General features: G+C 37.5%; 2 protein-coding genes across 3 annotated transcripts in view; one reads left to right on the top strand and one right to left on the bottom strand.

Annotated features, from left to right (window-relative positions):
- TRMT1L (tRNA methyltransferase 1L) overlaps window positions 1-17,044 on the bottom strand; it is a 49,184-nt gene extending 32,140 nt beyond the window's left edge. The window contains exons 1-7 of the mRNA XM_080824195.1: window positions 16,539-17,044; window positions 11,716-11,826; window positions 10,340-10,453; window positions 7,304-7,368; window positions 5,310-5,439; window positions 2,967-3,087; window positions 2,192-2,271 (exon numbers count right to left, since the gene is read on the bottom strand). Coding sequence (XP_080680321.1) covers window positions 2,192-2,271; window positions 2,967-3,087; window positions 5,310-5,439; window positions 7,304-7,368; window positions 10,340-10,453; window positions 11,716-11,826; window positions 16,539-16,779 — 862 coding nt within the window. The 5' untranslated portion in view covers window positions 16,780-17,044. The remainder of the gene's footprint in view (window positions 1-2,191; window positions 2,272-2,966; window positions 3,088-5,309; window positions 5,440-7,303; window positions 7,369-10,339; window positions 10,454-11,715; window positions 11,827-16,538) is intronic.
- A 241-nt stretch (window positions 17,045-17,285) lies between these two features.
- SWT1 (SWT1 RNA endoribonuclease homolog) overlaps window positions 17,286-17,650 on the top strand; it is a 100,051-nt gene continuing 99,686 nt past the window's right edge. For both annotated transcript variants that reach the window (XR_013967995.1, XM_080824191.1), the window contains exon 1: window positions 17,286-17,351. The gene's annotated coding sequence lies outside the window, so the exon portion shown is untranslated. The remainder of the gene's footprint in view (window positions 17,352-17,650) is intronic.

The raw sequence follows: 17,650 nt of genomic DNA, 5'->3' as shown, positions 1-17,650 counted from the left end.
AAGAGTAGTTCATTGCAGCATTATTTACAATAGCCAAGACATGGAAACAACCTAAGTGTCCACAGATGGATAAAGAAATGTGATATATGCACCCACACACAATAAAATACTATTAAGCCATAAAAAAGAAGAAAATCCTGCCACTTGTGACATCATGGATGGACCACTGGGGGCACTATGTTAAGTGAAGTAAGTCAGAGAAAGACAAATACTGTATGATCTCACTTATATGTGGACTCTAAAAAAACCAAACTCAAAGAAACAGATCAGATTTGCAGATTGCCAGAGGTAGGGCAGGGGGAGGGTAGAGGGTGGAAGAATTGGATGAAGATGGTTAAGAGTCCAAAGAAGATATACAGATGGCCAACAGACACATGAAAAGATGCTCAATATCACTAATCATGAGTAAAATGTAAATCAAAACAATGAGATATCACCCTTGCACCTACGAGAATGGCTAGAATCAAAAAGATCAGTGTTGGTGAGGATGCAAAGAAAAATGAACCCTTATTCACTGTTAATGAGTGTAAACTGGTGCAGCCACTGTGGGAACCAGTATGGAGTTTCCTCAAAAAAATAAAAATAGAATTACCATATGATCCAGTAATTCTACTACTGGGTATTTACCCCCCAAAAATGAAAATAATTCAAAAAGATACATGCTTTCCTATGTTTACTGCAGCATTATTTACAATAGCTAAGATACAGAAGCAACTCAAGTATCTACTGATAGATGAATAAAGAAGAGAGTACATATACACAATGGAACATTATTCAGCCATAAAAAAGAATGAGATCTTGGCCAACTGCAACAACATGGATGGACCTAGAGAGTATAATGCTAAGTGAAATAGACAGGGAAAGGCAAATACAATTTCACTCGTATGTGGAATTTAAGAAACAAAATTAACAAAGAAAAAAAAAAGCAGACTCTTAAATACAGAGAACAAATTGGTGGCTGCCAGAAGGGAGGTGGGTTGGGGAATGGGTGAAATAGATTAAATGTAATTTAAAAAAAAAGAAAAAGAAAAAAAGACAAAGAAAAAAGAATAAAGAAAAAGGGTTGGATAAGGGAAAATGCTGGGAATTAAATTTGGAAAAGTAGGTTGGGATCAGATTATGCAAGATATTAAATTGCTTTTAACCACTACTTTTCCAACAAAGAGGAACTTAAAAAGGGGAGCTAATTCCTGCTATCATCCTTTTGCTATAAACTTCCCCAAAATACACTCCTATAACCTATAAGAAGAAAGACTTGAATTACGTTCAGGTGGCTTCTTAGAAATTTTCTACCCTATTATCTTTTCTTTACTATTAAGTTCTTTGGGGAAAAATGTTCTCACATTTAAAATTACCCCTCGCCCCACAGCCTAATGACTAGGCAGTTTATTTTATCACAAAAAAGGAGAGATAACCAAACATCAAGTATTTCCTGATTGTAATAAACCAGTATTCTTGGAAAAAAAAAAAATCCTATCTGAAACTGATCAAACCTGAAAATCCAACTACCAATTAACAGAAATACAGGGGACAGAGGAACATGTCATACAAACCATGGAGATACCATCAGGAAAAATCTAGACTCTGGAAAAGTCTATAAGGCAAACAAGCTACATGTCAACAAATAATTATCACACACAAACAAAATGACGGACGTGAATACAGATTAAAAAGATTTAGAAATATCAAACAATGAAATACATAGTCTTTATTTGAATCCTTGCTTGATTTAAAAAAAAACAAAACAGGTAATTGGGCATATTTAACATTTGATATTGACTTAATTTTTTAAGATGTGATAATGGTATCATGGTTTTCTTTTTTAAAAATCCTTATCTTTCAGAGATCCAACTGAAATATTTATAGATCAAATGACATATCAGTGATTTATATCAAAATAATGGGGATGAGGATGGTAGAAGGAGGTATGAGGGAAAGTGCATGGGATACAGCTACAAGAACAAGCATAAGTTGATAATTTTTGAAGTGAGAGATAGCAAAGGACTCATTTATTATATGGTCTACTTTTGTATATATTGGAAATTTCTCCACAATAAAAATATTTACTTTGGGTCTTTAATTTTTCATGCCAAAATATTCTGCCAGATAGAATACCCATATAAATTTTCTAAGAAAAGATACTGCATAAAGCTGATAATTAAAGTGGAGTTCCAAAAAAAACATTACTTACCAGTGGCTCCAAAGGCATCTAGACATTCCAAAGGTTTCCTTTCCTCAGCCAAAGCAGCCAATGTACAGAATATTAGCTGCCTAGAAGAAAGTATAATAATCTGAAATAATTTTACTGTACCATGGCTTCATCACTGTAGATTTTATTTTATTGAAGAATAGTGAGATGGGGAGCCTGGATGGCTCAGTCAGTTAAGCATCCAACTCTTGATTTCAGCTCAGGGCATGATCTTAAGTTTGTGAGATCAGCCCTACACAGGGCTCAGAGCCGGGCATAAAGCCTGCTTAGGATTCTCTCTCTCTCTCTCTCTCTCTCTCCCTCTGCCTCTTCAACCAACTCAGGCTCACACTCTCAAAAAAAAAAAAAAAAAAAAAAAAAAAAAAGAGAGAGAGAGAGAGAGAGAGAGAAATGGGGTTCCTATTTACTGTACAACCTGTTTTAAAGGAAGACCTAGTAATATATTCCTTACCTTAGTATAAGAAGTAAACATTTGTGAAATTAAACTATCAATCTAGTTGGGTTCTATAAACAAGCATTCACCATGAATAATGATTTCATAAATAAAACTTGCCCACAAAAGTACTATTTTACTCTCTGAGAAAAAAATTAGTTCGGTAGGATAAAAGAAAACAATCATTCTAACAAAATGCTAAAACGGATGACTTTCATTCTGTACCTAGTTTTAAATTTCACTGTATTAGAACATAAAGATTAAGAGAAGGTACATTTGTTACAATTTGAAACATCCCATAATCTTTTTCCCAATTTATCTTACCGGTTTAGTTTCATTTTGGGATTAAAATAGGAATCTGTTTTTTGAGGTATAGAATAGTTAGGACAAACTTGTACATCTGTGTCTGCCTCTTTCAAAATTTCATTAGGTGGTTTTGCAGAAGCTAAAATTGAAAAAAAAAAAAGATTTCCAATGAAATACAAAATAATTCTAAATATCCAAAACAATACACATTAAAAGAAATAACTTTCCATTTTAATATTTTGTTAATGTAATCAATTGGGTAAATAATGGAAAAAGAAAAACAACCCAAAACTGATTTATTCAGTATTATCTCTACGAAACAGTAGCACTCAATTAAGTATTTGGGGAATTAAAGTTTATTAAGTTAAATCTTACCTGCCTTGAACATCAAAATATCTGTATTATAACCCCAACTAAAAACAATAAGCTTAAAATAAGACAAAATTTGGGGGAAAAAAAATTCAGGACTCCTGGGTGGGTCAGTTAAGCGTTTGCCTCCAGCTTAGATCATGATCCTAGGGTCCTGGGATCGAGTTCCACATCGGGCTCCTTGGTCAGTGGGAGGTCTGCTTCTCCCTCTGCCAGCTGTTCCCTCTGCTTGTGCACTCTTTCTCTCTCTGACAAATCAATAAAATCTTAAAAAAAAAAAAAAATCCTAAAATGCCTTTATTGTTCATCAACCACTATACTGTGTTTATATAGACTGGCTGCTAAATATATCTTACTGTGATATAATGGTTATAAAGTTAGTATCTCTGTTTCATTCCATAAGCCATCATCAAAGAATCAAAGAATCACTGTACTTCCAGAACATGCTAGATTTCAGAACACTTTCTTATAACTACAACTGTAAAACACAAAATTATATTCAAATAGGTATAAAGTAATGGGGAAAAAAAAGATTCTACATTTTGTATATATTAGAATCATTTAGCTATGAGCCTAAATGAACTACTGATGTATTTGTGTTTTTATATTTTAAATATTTTAGGAATGAGACATGTATATTATGTGTGGGGAAAAATGGAGTCTTTATGTTTGGCTTTTTTTTTTTTTTAAAGATTTATTTATTTATTTGACAGAGATCACAAGTAGGCAGAGAGGCAGGCAGAGAGAGAGGGGGAAGCAGGCTCCCCGCTGAGCAGGGAGCCTGATGTGGGGCTCGATCCCAGGAGACCCTGAGATCATGACCCGAGTCGAGGGCAGAGGCTTAACCCACTGAGCCACCCAGGTGCCCCTGTGTTTGGCTTTCTTGATAATATTAAAATCAGAATGTTAACTACATGGCAACTGTACTTCCCTTTTTACAATGCCAAATCATAGTTAACATCCCCTAGTGTTTTTTATATTCTTCTTACACCCACCAAAGTGGCATGTGACTTATCTCACAGGATCAGCCTTTCTCAAACAAGATTCTACCAGCAATTAAGCTCTACAGAAAATTATTTCAGTGACTACTTTTTTCAATTCTTGAAAGAAAAGTACATAATAACCACTCTAGATGTACAAAAGAAATTAATTCATTACATACAATGGATGCCTTAGGGCATGAGGTCTTAATTCTTTTTTTTTTTTTTTAAGATTTTATTTATTTATTTGTCAGAGAGAGAGAGAGTGCACGCTTGCACGTGCAAGCAGGTGGAGGGGCAGGCAGAGCGAGAAGCAGGCTCCCTGCTGAGCAAGTTGTTTAATCTGGGACTCGATCCCAGGACCCTGAGATCACAACCCCAGCCAAAGGCAGACACTTAACTGAATGAGCCACCCAGGCGTCCCATTAATTGTTTTCTTAAGGGCTGCCTCACTAATAACAAGCTATTAATAACCTGATATCACTTCAGGATAATAAATGGTCTTTATATAACTCCTTTTTCCAGTGTTTTCAACAGTAAGTATAACATAGCTATCTATAATCTTCTGTTAAGATACCTATATTTAGGAGTGCCTGGGTGGCTCAGTAGGTTAGGTGGCTGCCTTTGGTTTGGGTCATGGTCCCAGGGTTCTGGGATCATACCCCGCATCGGGCTCCCTGCTTGGTGGAGAGCCTGCTTCTCTCTCTCCCTCTGCCTGCCGCTCTGCCTAACTTGTGCTCACTCTATCTCTCTGTCAAATAAACAAACAAAATCTTAAAAAGCATCAATCACTTTTTCTACCCACATTAAATATATTTGTTAAACTGAGGACAGTTAATTGTTGTTGGGAGCCTCACAGGAAGAAAATGAAACTTGAAGTAATGGATTAATAGTTAACTAAATGATTTGGTTAAGTCCGGGTATTTTATCTCCCTGACATCTCAAAAGAGTAACGGGATCATTGTTTAAGGATTTACTTACCAACATATGTTAATGAGATTGCTCAACTTACCAGCAATATACCTGGATTTCGTCTCTCCTTTATTCACATGCCGCCTAACATGTCCCAGCATATCGGTCCTTCTGGTGATTGTTGCTGAACAAATGATACAATGATAATGGGCGCCCATTTTACTGGATATCTATCAAACAGAGTATTTAATTTAAATGTACAGATAAGTTACTAAGACAATGAAATAGAAGTTTATTAAGATTGCAAATTTAAGTATGTTAGTGTGTCACGAGTTTAATGATATAGAAGACAGTATTAATATTGCCACGGGACTTCAAAGGGATCTTTACTTCCTTATCTACATTTATGTTTGCTTTCTACTTACTTTATAATAGACCACAACTTTAATTTGTTTTTCCCATTCATTCTAGTCAGCATATAACTGTACCCTATTTTCTGTAAGGAGCACTTATAAAAATGGCATAAAATTAGCAGAACTGTATTAGTAGGTGAGTAACAATTGCTCTCCAGGAAAATAAAGTCCTGATTTATACTGTTTGCAGCTTTCTGCGGTATGTGTACTCTACCATGGTCAACCTCAAGCTACAATTGTGACAGGGAAATCACTGAATGTGAGTTTGGGAAGAGATGTGTAATATCCTACTAGAGAGCATGGCTGCCATGAAGATATAATAAATATAATATATAATATAAATATATATTATATATATGTTATACATACATGTGTATATGGCGCTGACAATAATAAAATAGGTAATAGGAAATAATAAGATTGGATTACTCATTACCTTTGTTTATAATATAATTTATTCACTTTAAAATTTATACAATTTAAGTTTTAATGATGGCCATGTTTAACAACCAACTTCCAAGATTTCTAGAAATATGAGCTAGTTTCAGCATACCACTGAATGTTAGAAATGTAATAAAAAGACTAACAGTCCAAGTAAAAAATTTTCACTTTATAATTTCTCATTTAGCTGGGGCGCCTGGGTGGCTCAGTGGGTTAAAGCCTTTGCCTTCAGCTCACGTCATGATCCCAGGGTCCTGGGATCAAGCCCGGCATTGGGCTCTCTGCTCAGCAGGGAGCCTGCTTCCGTTTCTCTCTCTGCCTGTCTCTCTTGTCTACTTGTAATCTCTATCAAATAAATAAATAAAATCTTAAAAAAAAAAAAGAAGCTTTATAATTTCTCATTTAGCTGAGAATAAAGAGATTATTCCAATGGCTTTTTTCTACTTTTGATACCTTTTACCCTTAGAGCTTCTACCTCCTATTTACTTGGGATCAAACAGCAAGTAAAGAACAGGTGAAAACATTACACATTGGTACTGTTGTCATCCCATTCAAAACATCCTGGATAGAGCTGATGGACCAACCATTGTCCTGACCCCTGCTTAAGAAATGTTTGTTTTTTTTCTCCCCAGCACTTTACTCTTTTTAGTGGCCCCCCAAAAAATTAATAATGAGGACTTCTTAAGCTAATATGCATTCAGGATAGTACTACAAAAAACTATTTTGTAATTTGTAGTCCCCAAAAGTTAAATGTATCCTAAAAAGGAACATTAGTACTTTTAAACAATTATTAAGATCTCAGAAAGTTTCTTAATTCTGTCCTTTGACAGATTAAAAGAGCATAGAGAAGGTAAATATGAATTGACATACTAAGATATTTACTGAATCAGAGAAATTGAAGGCTCTTATTCCATAATCAATTTATTTTAAAAGAAAAATATTACTTTTTATTTAAATTCTCCATTCCAAAATTAGTAAATAGGTTAACTTTTGTTTTGAAACCACAAGAGAAAAATTTATCTGAATAAAATTAAAAACTGAAAAATGAGAAGTTGAATACAGCAACTCTTTTTTTTATATAATTCATATTTTTTTCCTGCCATGATAATCTGAAAGCACTCAGACACAAAATCTTAAAGTAAACCTTATTGTCAAATGTGCCCACAGCCTTAAAGCCAGGTAAAAATTCTGCTTTCTTTAAAGAGGGCTAAATTTAAAAATAAATCTAACATCTGATTACCTGTTCTCCAATAATGTTTGGTTTCACTGGTCGACAAGGTAAGTGACAGATGCACATCCTGTAACCTAAAGTGAAGAATCGCTGTTGTCATATCACTGTTCATTAAATATTCAATTACCATTAAAAATTATTAGCAAATTTTATTTTATAAGAATAACTGGGATTCTTATTTATAAGGTCATAGTTTATTTGAATGAGACTTAGTTTTATATATTTGTTATATAACACATAGTACAAAAACAAATATATGATATCCAGGTTTGAATTCTGGTTCTGCCAAGACTATGTGTTATCTTGACTGGTCATTTAGCTTCTTTGGGACTCAATTTTATCATCTATTCTCTGACATTGTGACTTTTTATTAGGCTTCACCTTCTTTGCCTCATAATACACTTGCCGCTACACAGCCTCTTCTTTATGACATGGCACTTAGCTCTCTCCCATCCTTCTTAACCTGCTTCATGCATCCTCTTCCCTCTCTTCCACTCTAAAGAGTAGATTTTTCTATAGGCTTGATGGCTACATGACTTTTCCCCCTCATTTTCTTGGTAACTTTAATGCCTTTTATGGTTGCAACTATCTCCCCTGGGGGAAGGAATTCCAGATTCTAGGTCTAGTTACTAACTCCTTTCTGCCGACCAGATCTCTCTTTCTGATTGCCTGCTGAGGATGTATGACTGGGTTATCTGGTCAGTATTTCAAAATCTGTCAAGGACTAAAAATATCATTTCCTCTTGAACCAGGTCTCTTTTTTATTTTTTAAATGAATGATGATGCCTTCTAGTTGTCCTAACTGTAAGTGATCTCCAACTCCTTTCTTCTCATACCTTGCATCTAATTGTTTCTCGTACTTACCTGTACATATGGAAGTATCCCAGGATGCAGTAACTTCTTTTTTCTCCATTGATATGTACTCCTATGGCTATCCCATCCAATCCATGGCTTTAAATACCATTTATATTCTGACATTCCCAAACGTGTATCTCTAGCCCCAACCTTTCCCCCAAACTCAAAATTCTTATCTAGACACGCTACTTGACATCTCCAGAAGATGTATCTAAACGTTTGTATGCCTAAATCTGCAGGCTTGGCCTTTTCCCCCCATGCCTGGTCCTAAAGCAGTCCTCTCTGCTCGGTAAAGGATACCACCATTCTTACAGCTGTTTAAGTCTCAGGCCCACACATTCTTGGCAATTTTCCCCTCACATCTTACTTCTATTCCTTCAGCAGGTCTTGTTGCTTCTACCTTAAACATATTTGCAAACTACTTTGAGACCTGCTTGCTAAAACAAAAGCTGTGATACTCGCCATGTACCAGATCATCACCATGTGAAAAAAATCCAACAACTTAATGTACTTAAGAAAGTAAAGAAATGCCATGAGCCATTTAAGAGATGAGAATAATCGGGAAGACAAAAACTAACCTAAAGGTTATACAATGACTTAAATAAAGAATACAAAAAGAACTTTTTAACTAAAATGAGACCTTTCTTTTTTGACAAAAAGACATGACTTACATACATTCTTATAAATAATTAAATATAAAAGACAGGATGGCCTCTAATTTAGTCTCTAATTCCCTTTTCTCTAAGTGACTACTGATAACCTTTTACCAATACAACTAAGAAAATTCTTTCCTGGGGTTAAAACTCCAGATAACCACATTTAGCAACACCTATGCTCACAAATTCATATCCAAGTATGCATATGTTTAAGATGGATATTTAGGGCTTTGAGGGCAGAGTTTTTTTTTTATCCATATGAAGTATCATAAACTCTCCTCTCAACACACATGCAATAGCAGTTTTTCATGGAAATCCTTCCAAATAAGCTAGTATAGATCTAATATATACTCTTTACAATGGTGGCATAATATTTCATGGTATGTATACACCATATTATAGTCAACCAACCCGTTTTTATTTTAGTTTCAAGTTTTTGTCACTAAGTATATGCTGCAGTGAATATTCTTGTACATTCATCCTTATCAATTGATTCTTTTACTCCCAAAAAGAGGGAGTACCTGGTCGAGAGATATGTGAGTTTTTAAATTTAAAAAACGTCGCCAGGGGCGCCTGGGTGGCTCAGTGGGTTAAAGCCTCTGCCTTCGGCTCAGGTCATGATCCCAGGGTCCTGGGATCAAGCCTCAGCCCCACATCGGGCTCCCCTCAGCAGGGAGCCCGCTTCCTTTTCTCTCTCTGCCTGCCTCTCTGCCTTCTTGTGATCCCTGTCTGTCAAATAAATAAAATCTTTTAAAAAAAAAAAAAATAAAAAAAAAAAAAAAAACGTCGCCAGATCTCTTTCCAAAAATGCTGTACTGATTCACATAATTCTCTCTCAGAATTTAATAATTCATTATATCTAAAAAGTCTTTTAACTTGGTAGATCTCATTTTTTGTCCTTTAATTTTATTCTTTATGAGACCTCTTATTAAATTCAGTCCCCCCCCAAAAAAAAATTCAGTCCCCCAAATTATGTCATTTTTGTCACTATTGTAATTGGTATCTTTTTTATAATTTTCATTTATCTAGAGTAGAGAAAGACTACGATTTCAAACATTTATCTTATATCCCACTACTCTTTTTTTTAATCCCACTACTCTTTTTAACTCTAATCTTTTTAAGCCATCAGGAGAAAAAAAGATATTGTCTTTCTTTCCAATAGTCATACTATATATTTTATTTTGTTTTGCATTTACTATACTTTCAAAATTATGTGTCAGATGGTAGTTGTTCTAACATAAAAAAAGTATTAATTTTTTAAAACATAGTTCAAAAAGTTATGGGGACCCCAGGGCCAAGCAAAATACCCAGTATAGAACAGATGCTTAATAAATGTTTGCTAAACTAAACCACACTTACGACATACATCCATTGCCTAGAGAGTTCCATAATTGTTTATTAAGAAATACATTAAAAGGACATTAAATCCCTCATAATTTTAAATGGAAAATATTTGATTTTGTTCACAATAAAATTCCAAAACTTCTATTAAATCTTGACACATTTAGTTTTTAGCAAACACAAGAATACTAACCTTCAAATTCAACTGAGACTTTCCAGTGTAAATTCTGAAGGTGACGACGAAGCTTATGACTATTACAAGCTCTGAATTTCTCCTTGGGGCACAGCGGACAAGACTGTTTGTTTCCTGACCAAAAAAAAAAAAAAAAGAACCAATAAAGCACAGAACAGACAGGCTACTAATGTCTCAATTTAGCTATGAAAGAAGTAGCAGGGGACTCTCTCCACCCAACACACACACACTTCTCAGATAACATCTATGTTAACGGTAGAAGAGAGTCATCTCTGCCTCAACAGGTAGTTAATAATCAGCACATGGTCAGTGATTAATTTTTTTACCCTAAAACTCTCCTCTCTGGGGCTAGCTGATAACTTCGTTGCCACTGGGAAGAGAGAAGATGAGAAAGTAATAAAGTACATGATATCTCTCCAGCCAAAAGGCCTGCCAGAGAGAGCATCACTATGTACTTTGGACAGGGGAGAAGGCAGTACTTGTCACACTCCCAGGGAGGCAGGGGCGGGGCAGACAGTGTAAGCACCTGCTGTGGCATTCTGCTCTGGCGGCAACAAAAACAGTTAACATGCAGAGTAAGAAAAATGGAAGGAGTGAAAGGACTAAGTGGGATCCAAAGTAACTGCTATTTTGGGACAGGGAGCATGGTTAGAACCACTGTAACCAATTAGCGAATTTGTAAGTTCTTCCTTCTTCATTAATGAAAAGATTACGGATCATAAAAATAGAAGTCTTATTTAATTAGAAATGTAATGGATCTCAAATAAAAACATTGAGAGTAACAAAAAAAATTAAAATCTCAAATTCAGGTTTAAAACAATAAACATATACAAAAACAATCAGCAACTTACTTAATTTTTAATCCAAGTATCTTTAACATACAGCACACTGTAAATATAGTCAAAATTAATTTTTCAATATACTCCGCCCACTTCAAAAAACCATGAAGTGATACTGAGGATGGAATTCAAGCACTAAGGATGGCAAAGCAGAAAGAGAGGAGCTTGAGGCCTGACAACAATGAGCAACTCTTGTTCCAGCCTTAAATTGCCCACCTGGGGACTTTTTTTTATGTGACTGAATATAATACACCTTTAGTTATTAAAGGCAGTGGTTGCAATTCCGAACTAAAAGAATACGCAGTCCTTGTATATCCACAAAATTGTAATATCCTTGAGGAACTGTGAAACAACCTGTCATGTCTCCACAGCACCTGTGAAAGCAGACAGCTACCAATTTCCTGAATGAGAAAATTTTATTATTGCTCTAGTTGAGTGGCATAAACAAATCTACTCCTAGCAAATTTTCATGAGTTGAAAGATAAAAAGCCAAAAGAAATTAAGAGGGGAAAAAAGCCCCTCAAAGTATGGAAATACCTGCATCAAGATGATCTGAGTTCAATGAACTGGCAGAGTCAAAATCTCCTTCAGCTACGAAGGCTAACTTCTCTAGATCAGCAAGCTGCCTTTGGATTGAGATGTGTCTCTCTGAAAGGAAATTTTAAGAGTTAGAAGATTAGTTTTTAAAAACCTGAATTCCAGTTCTATTTTTATTTGATCACGTCACAGAGACTCCTCCACTTTTATTTCCTGTAGCATGGTGCCCTAGCACCTAGATGGGGACTACTGCTGCAATTCTGCCTATAAAATGACAAGCGTGCCTCAGAATGCGAAAAGCTGGGGGAAAAAAAACACTGTGTAACTTCACACCTTTTAACTTTTATCTAATTATTCAATATAATTCTACAGAAAATGGCTTTACTCCGTACAAAATGCTGAAGTAAGAAACACAAGCCACGCTTCCTATCTTTAAAGAAGTTTCAAGGGGCGCCTAGGTGGCTCAGTGGGTTAAAGCCTCTGCCTTCGGCCTGGGTCATGATCTCAGGGTCCTGGGATCGAGCCCTGCATCGGGCTCTCTGCTCAGCAGGGAGCCTGCTTCCCTTCCTCTCTCTCTGCCTGCTTGTGATCTCTGTCTGTCAAATAAATAAATAAAATCTTTAAAAAAAAAAAAAAGAAGTTTCAACTAGGCAGGAAAGATATCGATATGTTACCTACTAAGTGTAACACAGTGCAGGATAAAATGAATACCAGGGGTATATGGTGTGGGCATACAGGAAAGAGGGAGGAGGAATTAATTCTAACAAGTGCCTTTGAGAATGTCTTCACTGAGGAAGTGACATTTGACTGAGATGTAAGTTATGAATAGAATTTCAGTAGGCAGAAATTTGGTGGCTGGCCTTATAAGCTAGTAATCTCATGGATAAAGGCATAAGGTGTAAAAAAATACAGCCACCTCTATCCCACCCTTGGCTGGAATGTAGTATGTTTGGAGAATGGAGGTGGTGGAAGAACAAGCAGCCAAAAATGTAGTTCAGATCATGAGATGTAAGTTATGAATAGAATTTCAGTAGGCAGAAATTTGGTGGCTGGCCTTATAAGCTAGTAATCTCATGGATAAAGGCATAAGGTGTAAAAAAATACAGCCACCTCTATCCCACCCTTGGCTGGAATGTAGTATGTTTGGAGAATGGAGGTGGTGGAAGAACAAGCAGCCAAAAATGTAGTTCAGATCATTAAATTCTATGCAAGTTAGTCTGGACTGTCCTCTTCAGGCAACGTGAAGTCTTTGTAGGTTTTTGAGGGAGTGAGTAATATGATCTGAATGCATTTCAGGAGGTTAACTCTGTCTGTAGAATCAAAGATCAGTAACTGATGTGAGAAGTTAGTAATAGGTAAAGAACAGATGGAAAAAAAAGAATGTTGGGTGTGAGAAATAACCATGAATGAAGAGAGCATTCAAGAACGGTTCTGAGATTTCAAGTTTACATGGTTAAGAATAATGGTACCAGTAACCAATAAAGGAAGAGGAAAGCATTTTTGGCAGAAAAGAGGAAAGGAGAAAAAGTAATTTAGTTTTTGACACAGTATGTTTGATGTACGACAGGTATTCATCCTCAAGTTCAGTACGCAGTTGTTTTTGGAGTTCAGGAGGATATAAATCATAAATACAAGTTAGGTGAAACTACGAGCTGAAGAAAGGCAAAGGAAAAAAACACTGTGAAAAAAGAGAAGAAAAAGGCCAAAAATCCAGTCCTGGTAACATGTTTTTAGGTTTCTCAAACATTACACATTCTCCAAATGACATATTTATAACCTTTGGAATATATGAACAAATCTTTCCAAAGAATATTTAACATATTCTTGATTTGGGCTTGGGGATGCATTCCCCAATGCCACTGAACTCACGACTGATTAATATAAATGGTTATAATTTGGAAGTGCCATATGGAGGGATGTAGGTAATGTAAGAGGCATGGAGGAAAAATCATCAAGAAGGGTAGATTCAAAAACAATAAATGGTAAAGGAGAATCAAGATAAGGCAGAAGCCAAGAAAAAAAGAGAATGTAAAATGTTCAACACTAAGTATCACAAATAGTTGTAGAAATCAATAGAAAACTACTGGATTTAGTATTTAGCAGGTCTCCGGTCACCTTTAAGAAAAAAGGTTCAGTGAGATGTTCTGGCATACAAATGGGATTAGAAGAAAAAAGAAAGTATAGAAAAATCACACAGATTATTTCAAAAAGTGTGGCAGTATAAAAAAGGAGATAGATGGGATTGGAGGTTGCTTTTTCTTTCTTTTTAAGGTAGGACTTGAATATGCATATCCCAAAGGAAAGTAATATTTACAAAGGAGGAGCTTGAATATAGAAATACAAGACTAGGAGCTGAAAATTGGCAGGAAAAGATCCCCAACTCGAGAGATGATGGTAAACCACAGGACTCTCTAGTACTCATTACACAACAAGGTTATACTGTTTAGAATCTGAAACCTTTAAATTCTATTCTTACCACAGATACACCTTCCTACCTATTCCTCTCCAAGCTTCACTCCCAGTTCCTCTTGTGTGTGTCCTTGTTTTTCTTTCCCAAAAATAAACAGTAAGACGGCAGGGGATATGCCTTCCTCATTTTTGTAATGATTAAGTGCCTAATACTGTATCTTGTACACAGCAGGCACTATGGTTTGTTAAATAATTTTAAAAAAATCATTAGTCTTTTTGGATGCAGTAGCAAACTGAGTCAATAATTTTGGAATTGAATTCAGCACTATCAGACATTCCTGCTCGACTTTACTAAAAGACAAATTTTCACCTCATTTTTAAATGAGAAAAGCAAAGAGCAACAAATCTTACTGGTTAACTTGTCATACTAGGTATTGTTCAAATGACTTTATAATGAGATATTATTTCTATAAATAGGCAAAAATTTTCCCAAATGAGCAAAAACTTAATTGCTAGGTGAGACCACAAGATTCAGGCAACGAATCCATGTGTACAAATCAATCCTTTGAATTTGCAATCATAAAGACTTTCAGCTTCCAAAGTTCAAAGTTCTGTTCATGTGAAATTATATAGTACTATATAAACCTGTGCTTATTGAAATCATCCTAAGTTGTACAAAATAAGAGACAGGAGCCTGGTAAGTTAGAAGAGAACAATGAAAATCCTGTGGTCCACTATTAAAACTCTCAAAGATCTGTCTAAAGATTCATGATATGCCTTTGTATGTATACCTCTCAAATTACTTTCTGGTTCAAGATAGTAGATATTAGACAATCTGTACTTAAATCACTCAAATTTTTTGTAACATGCTAGTAATTCTGAAGTCAACAGGCAAACCTCTTGTTAAATCAGATGAATACAAGACGCTAGGAGTTTCTTTTACAACTTCTGATACTTTTTCCTCATTTTTCAGCTCTACTTCAAATATGCCATCTTCATCTTGCCTACTTAAGACTGATTTCGAAGGACTAACTAGACCACATAAAAATAATTTTTAAAATGTGATTAATAGATATTTCTAACGCATTTCAGATTTCTCAATCATTACATATTTGCCCCAGTAATGCATTTTTCAGGTTTCTCAAACATCATACATTCTTCAAATTGCATACTGTCAAATTTTGGAATATTTATCTTCCCAAACTATGTTTAACATTCTTGCTGGTGGGGAGGGGGAGAAAGCGCGCAGTCCCTAAAGCTGCTGAACCAATTCTGATTAATATAAACAGATCTAATCTAGAGGTAGGGAAGGGAGGCTACTCAGGAGTGTACCACCGCCCCCCAACTCTAGTTGTGGGTGAAGAAACAATGGTCCTTATTTTGCACCTACTACCTCTGATCTTATATGAGGAGGAGAAGCCTACCTGAGGCACTCTTTGTCTTTTCTGTGATCAACACTACTCTTTAATTTACTGTAACAATTTTTATGTGGCTTTAAAATCGCAAAGCTACTCTACTGGACTACAACTACCCAAGTGTTGTATAAATATTAAATTCCCAACTGTCCTAGAAGAAAATGAATTATTTTGTTATGAATTCAGAAAGAACTTAACAGTCAATTTATGGACCACAAAATTTAAAAAAAAAAAAAACTTTCTGAGACTTTACATTTAAAAGTGTTCAGAAGATTCTCAAGTGTTTCTCTTTATGGTCCAATAAATCACCACTTAGAAAACATGCAAGCACATACATTAGCACAATAATATGGGCTATTAATTTTCAACAGTCCACCTATGATGGAACGGAGGGCAGAACTCAACTGGTATTTATGACTGTGGGAAGACATCCAGAATTTAGTTGACCCTTTCTTAAACTACTTATCAGCCTCAAATTCTTTTTGAAAGCAAGCTGCTAAAGAAAATTAATAAGAAAAGCCCATTTCTTTGTGTATATTGAGCACAAAAACTAGTTGGTAACAATGGTTTCTAAATCTTGGCAGCTACGATCTACTACAGTAAACAGGTTGCCTCGGTTACCATATCACATTTTGAAGGACACAGTGAACCACGGCAGACGGGGCTGAGAGGGAAACTACCAAATTAGTGTAACTCCCTATTTGCGTAGCAGGAAAAGACCCCCTTTAACGAAGCCCTCGACCTCCTTATTTCCTTTTATCTGCAGCACTCCTGGCCTCCACAAACCCTTCACCATGATGTCCTCGAGGTTTGGGGACATGCCTTCTCCCATTCTATACCCGCTTTACCCGCTACACGGGTCCCTCCTCCCTCCCCCCACATCCCTAAACCTGCCTTTCCCCATAAAAAACATCCCAGTGAAGGGCCTCCCCTACTCCCCAGCAAGGCGCACTTTCTCGCTTCTCTTGCGGCAGAAAGATCTAGGCCTCCTGCACTTACTGCTTTCAGCCTCGTCAGGGGCAGAGGCTAGGGACGGGGACAGGGCCGGAGCCTGGGCCAGGGCAGGGGCTGGGGCTGGAGCCGAGGCCGGAGTCGGAGCCGAGTCCGGGGCCGGGGCCGAATCCGGGGCCGGAGCTGGGACCCGAGCCGAGTCCGGGGCCGGGGTCGGGACCTGGACTTGGGCCACCTCCACCTCCTCCTTCTCCTGGGGTAGCAGCTCCTCCTCCGCCATATTCTCCATAGTTACCGCCTCCGTGCCAGGCCCGCCCGGGGACCAGGAGGGGCTCACGGCGGGGTGAGAGAACTGGCGTGAATGCCCAGAGGGCTGGATCCAAGGAGTGGGAAAGCAAATGGGAAGGGCTGGATGCGTGCAACAGACAAAAGATGAAAAACCAGTGACCAAATCCTGTCAGCAGAAAAATAAAAAGCCAGAGGTAGCGATTCGCGATTCCGTCCGCTTCCCTTTCCCCGAGGCGTTACGACGCCACCACAGCCTGCGCAGAAACGTATCGGGGACGGCGACCAATGAGGTAAGAGAGTTCTGCTTCCACGGTGCGTCTCGGTTCCAGCCGTCAACCAAGGAAGCGAAGCAAGACTACAATACCCAGGGTGCAGCGCGCCAGCCAGGACGGAGCCGGAGTCCCAAGTCCTTGGAGGAAGTAAATGCAAAGCTAAACTAACGCTCGGAACGTTGGAGTAGTTAGTCTGGGTCCGAGTGCAGAACTACATTTCCCAGCGAGCATCGGGTCCGGGGGGAGACCCTTTTTCTTGGCCTGGGCCTCCGGAGTCGCCACCGCTGCGGGCGTTGGTAAGGTAAGTGGGGAGCTGGTTGACGTTTTGCTGGGCAGGTTCTCACCTCTCTCCCTCCGGTACCTTAGCCGGTAGCCAGCGGGTCGGAGGATTCCGGAGGCCCCTCGAGCCTGGGCGGGGCGACTCTGTAGGCGGATCCGGGGTAGAGTCAGCTTGGTGAAGGGTGGGGTTCTAGTCGGCTCTGCCTCTGGAGTTGCCGATCTCTCAGAGTGAGTCTGGTTTGTTCCTGCGGAGCCAGTGGGCCCTCGGGACTTAGGAGCTGCTAACGAGCTTCCCTGCTAGTCTGGTTGATTTGGAAGCGG

The sequence above is a fragment of the Martes martes genome (assembly GCF_963455335.1).
Source record: "Martes martes genome assembly, chromosome: 15".
NCBI classification, from domain to species: Eukaryota; Metazoa; Chordata; class Mammalia; order Carnivora; family Mustelidae; genus Martes; species Martes martes.
This window is presented reverse-complemented; position numbering and strand designations above follow the sequence as displayed.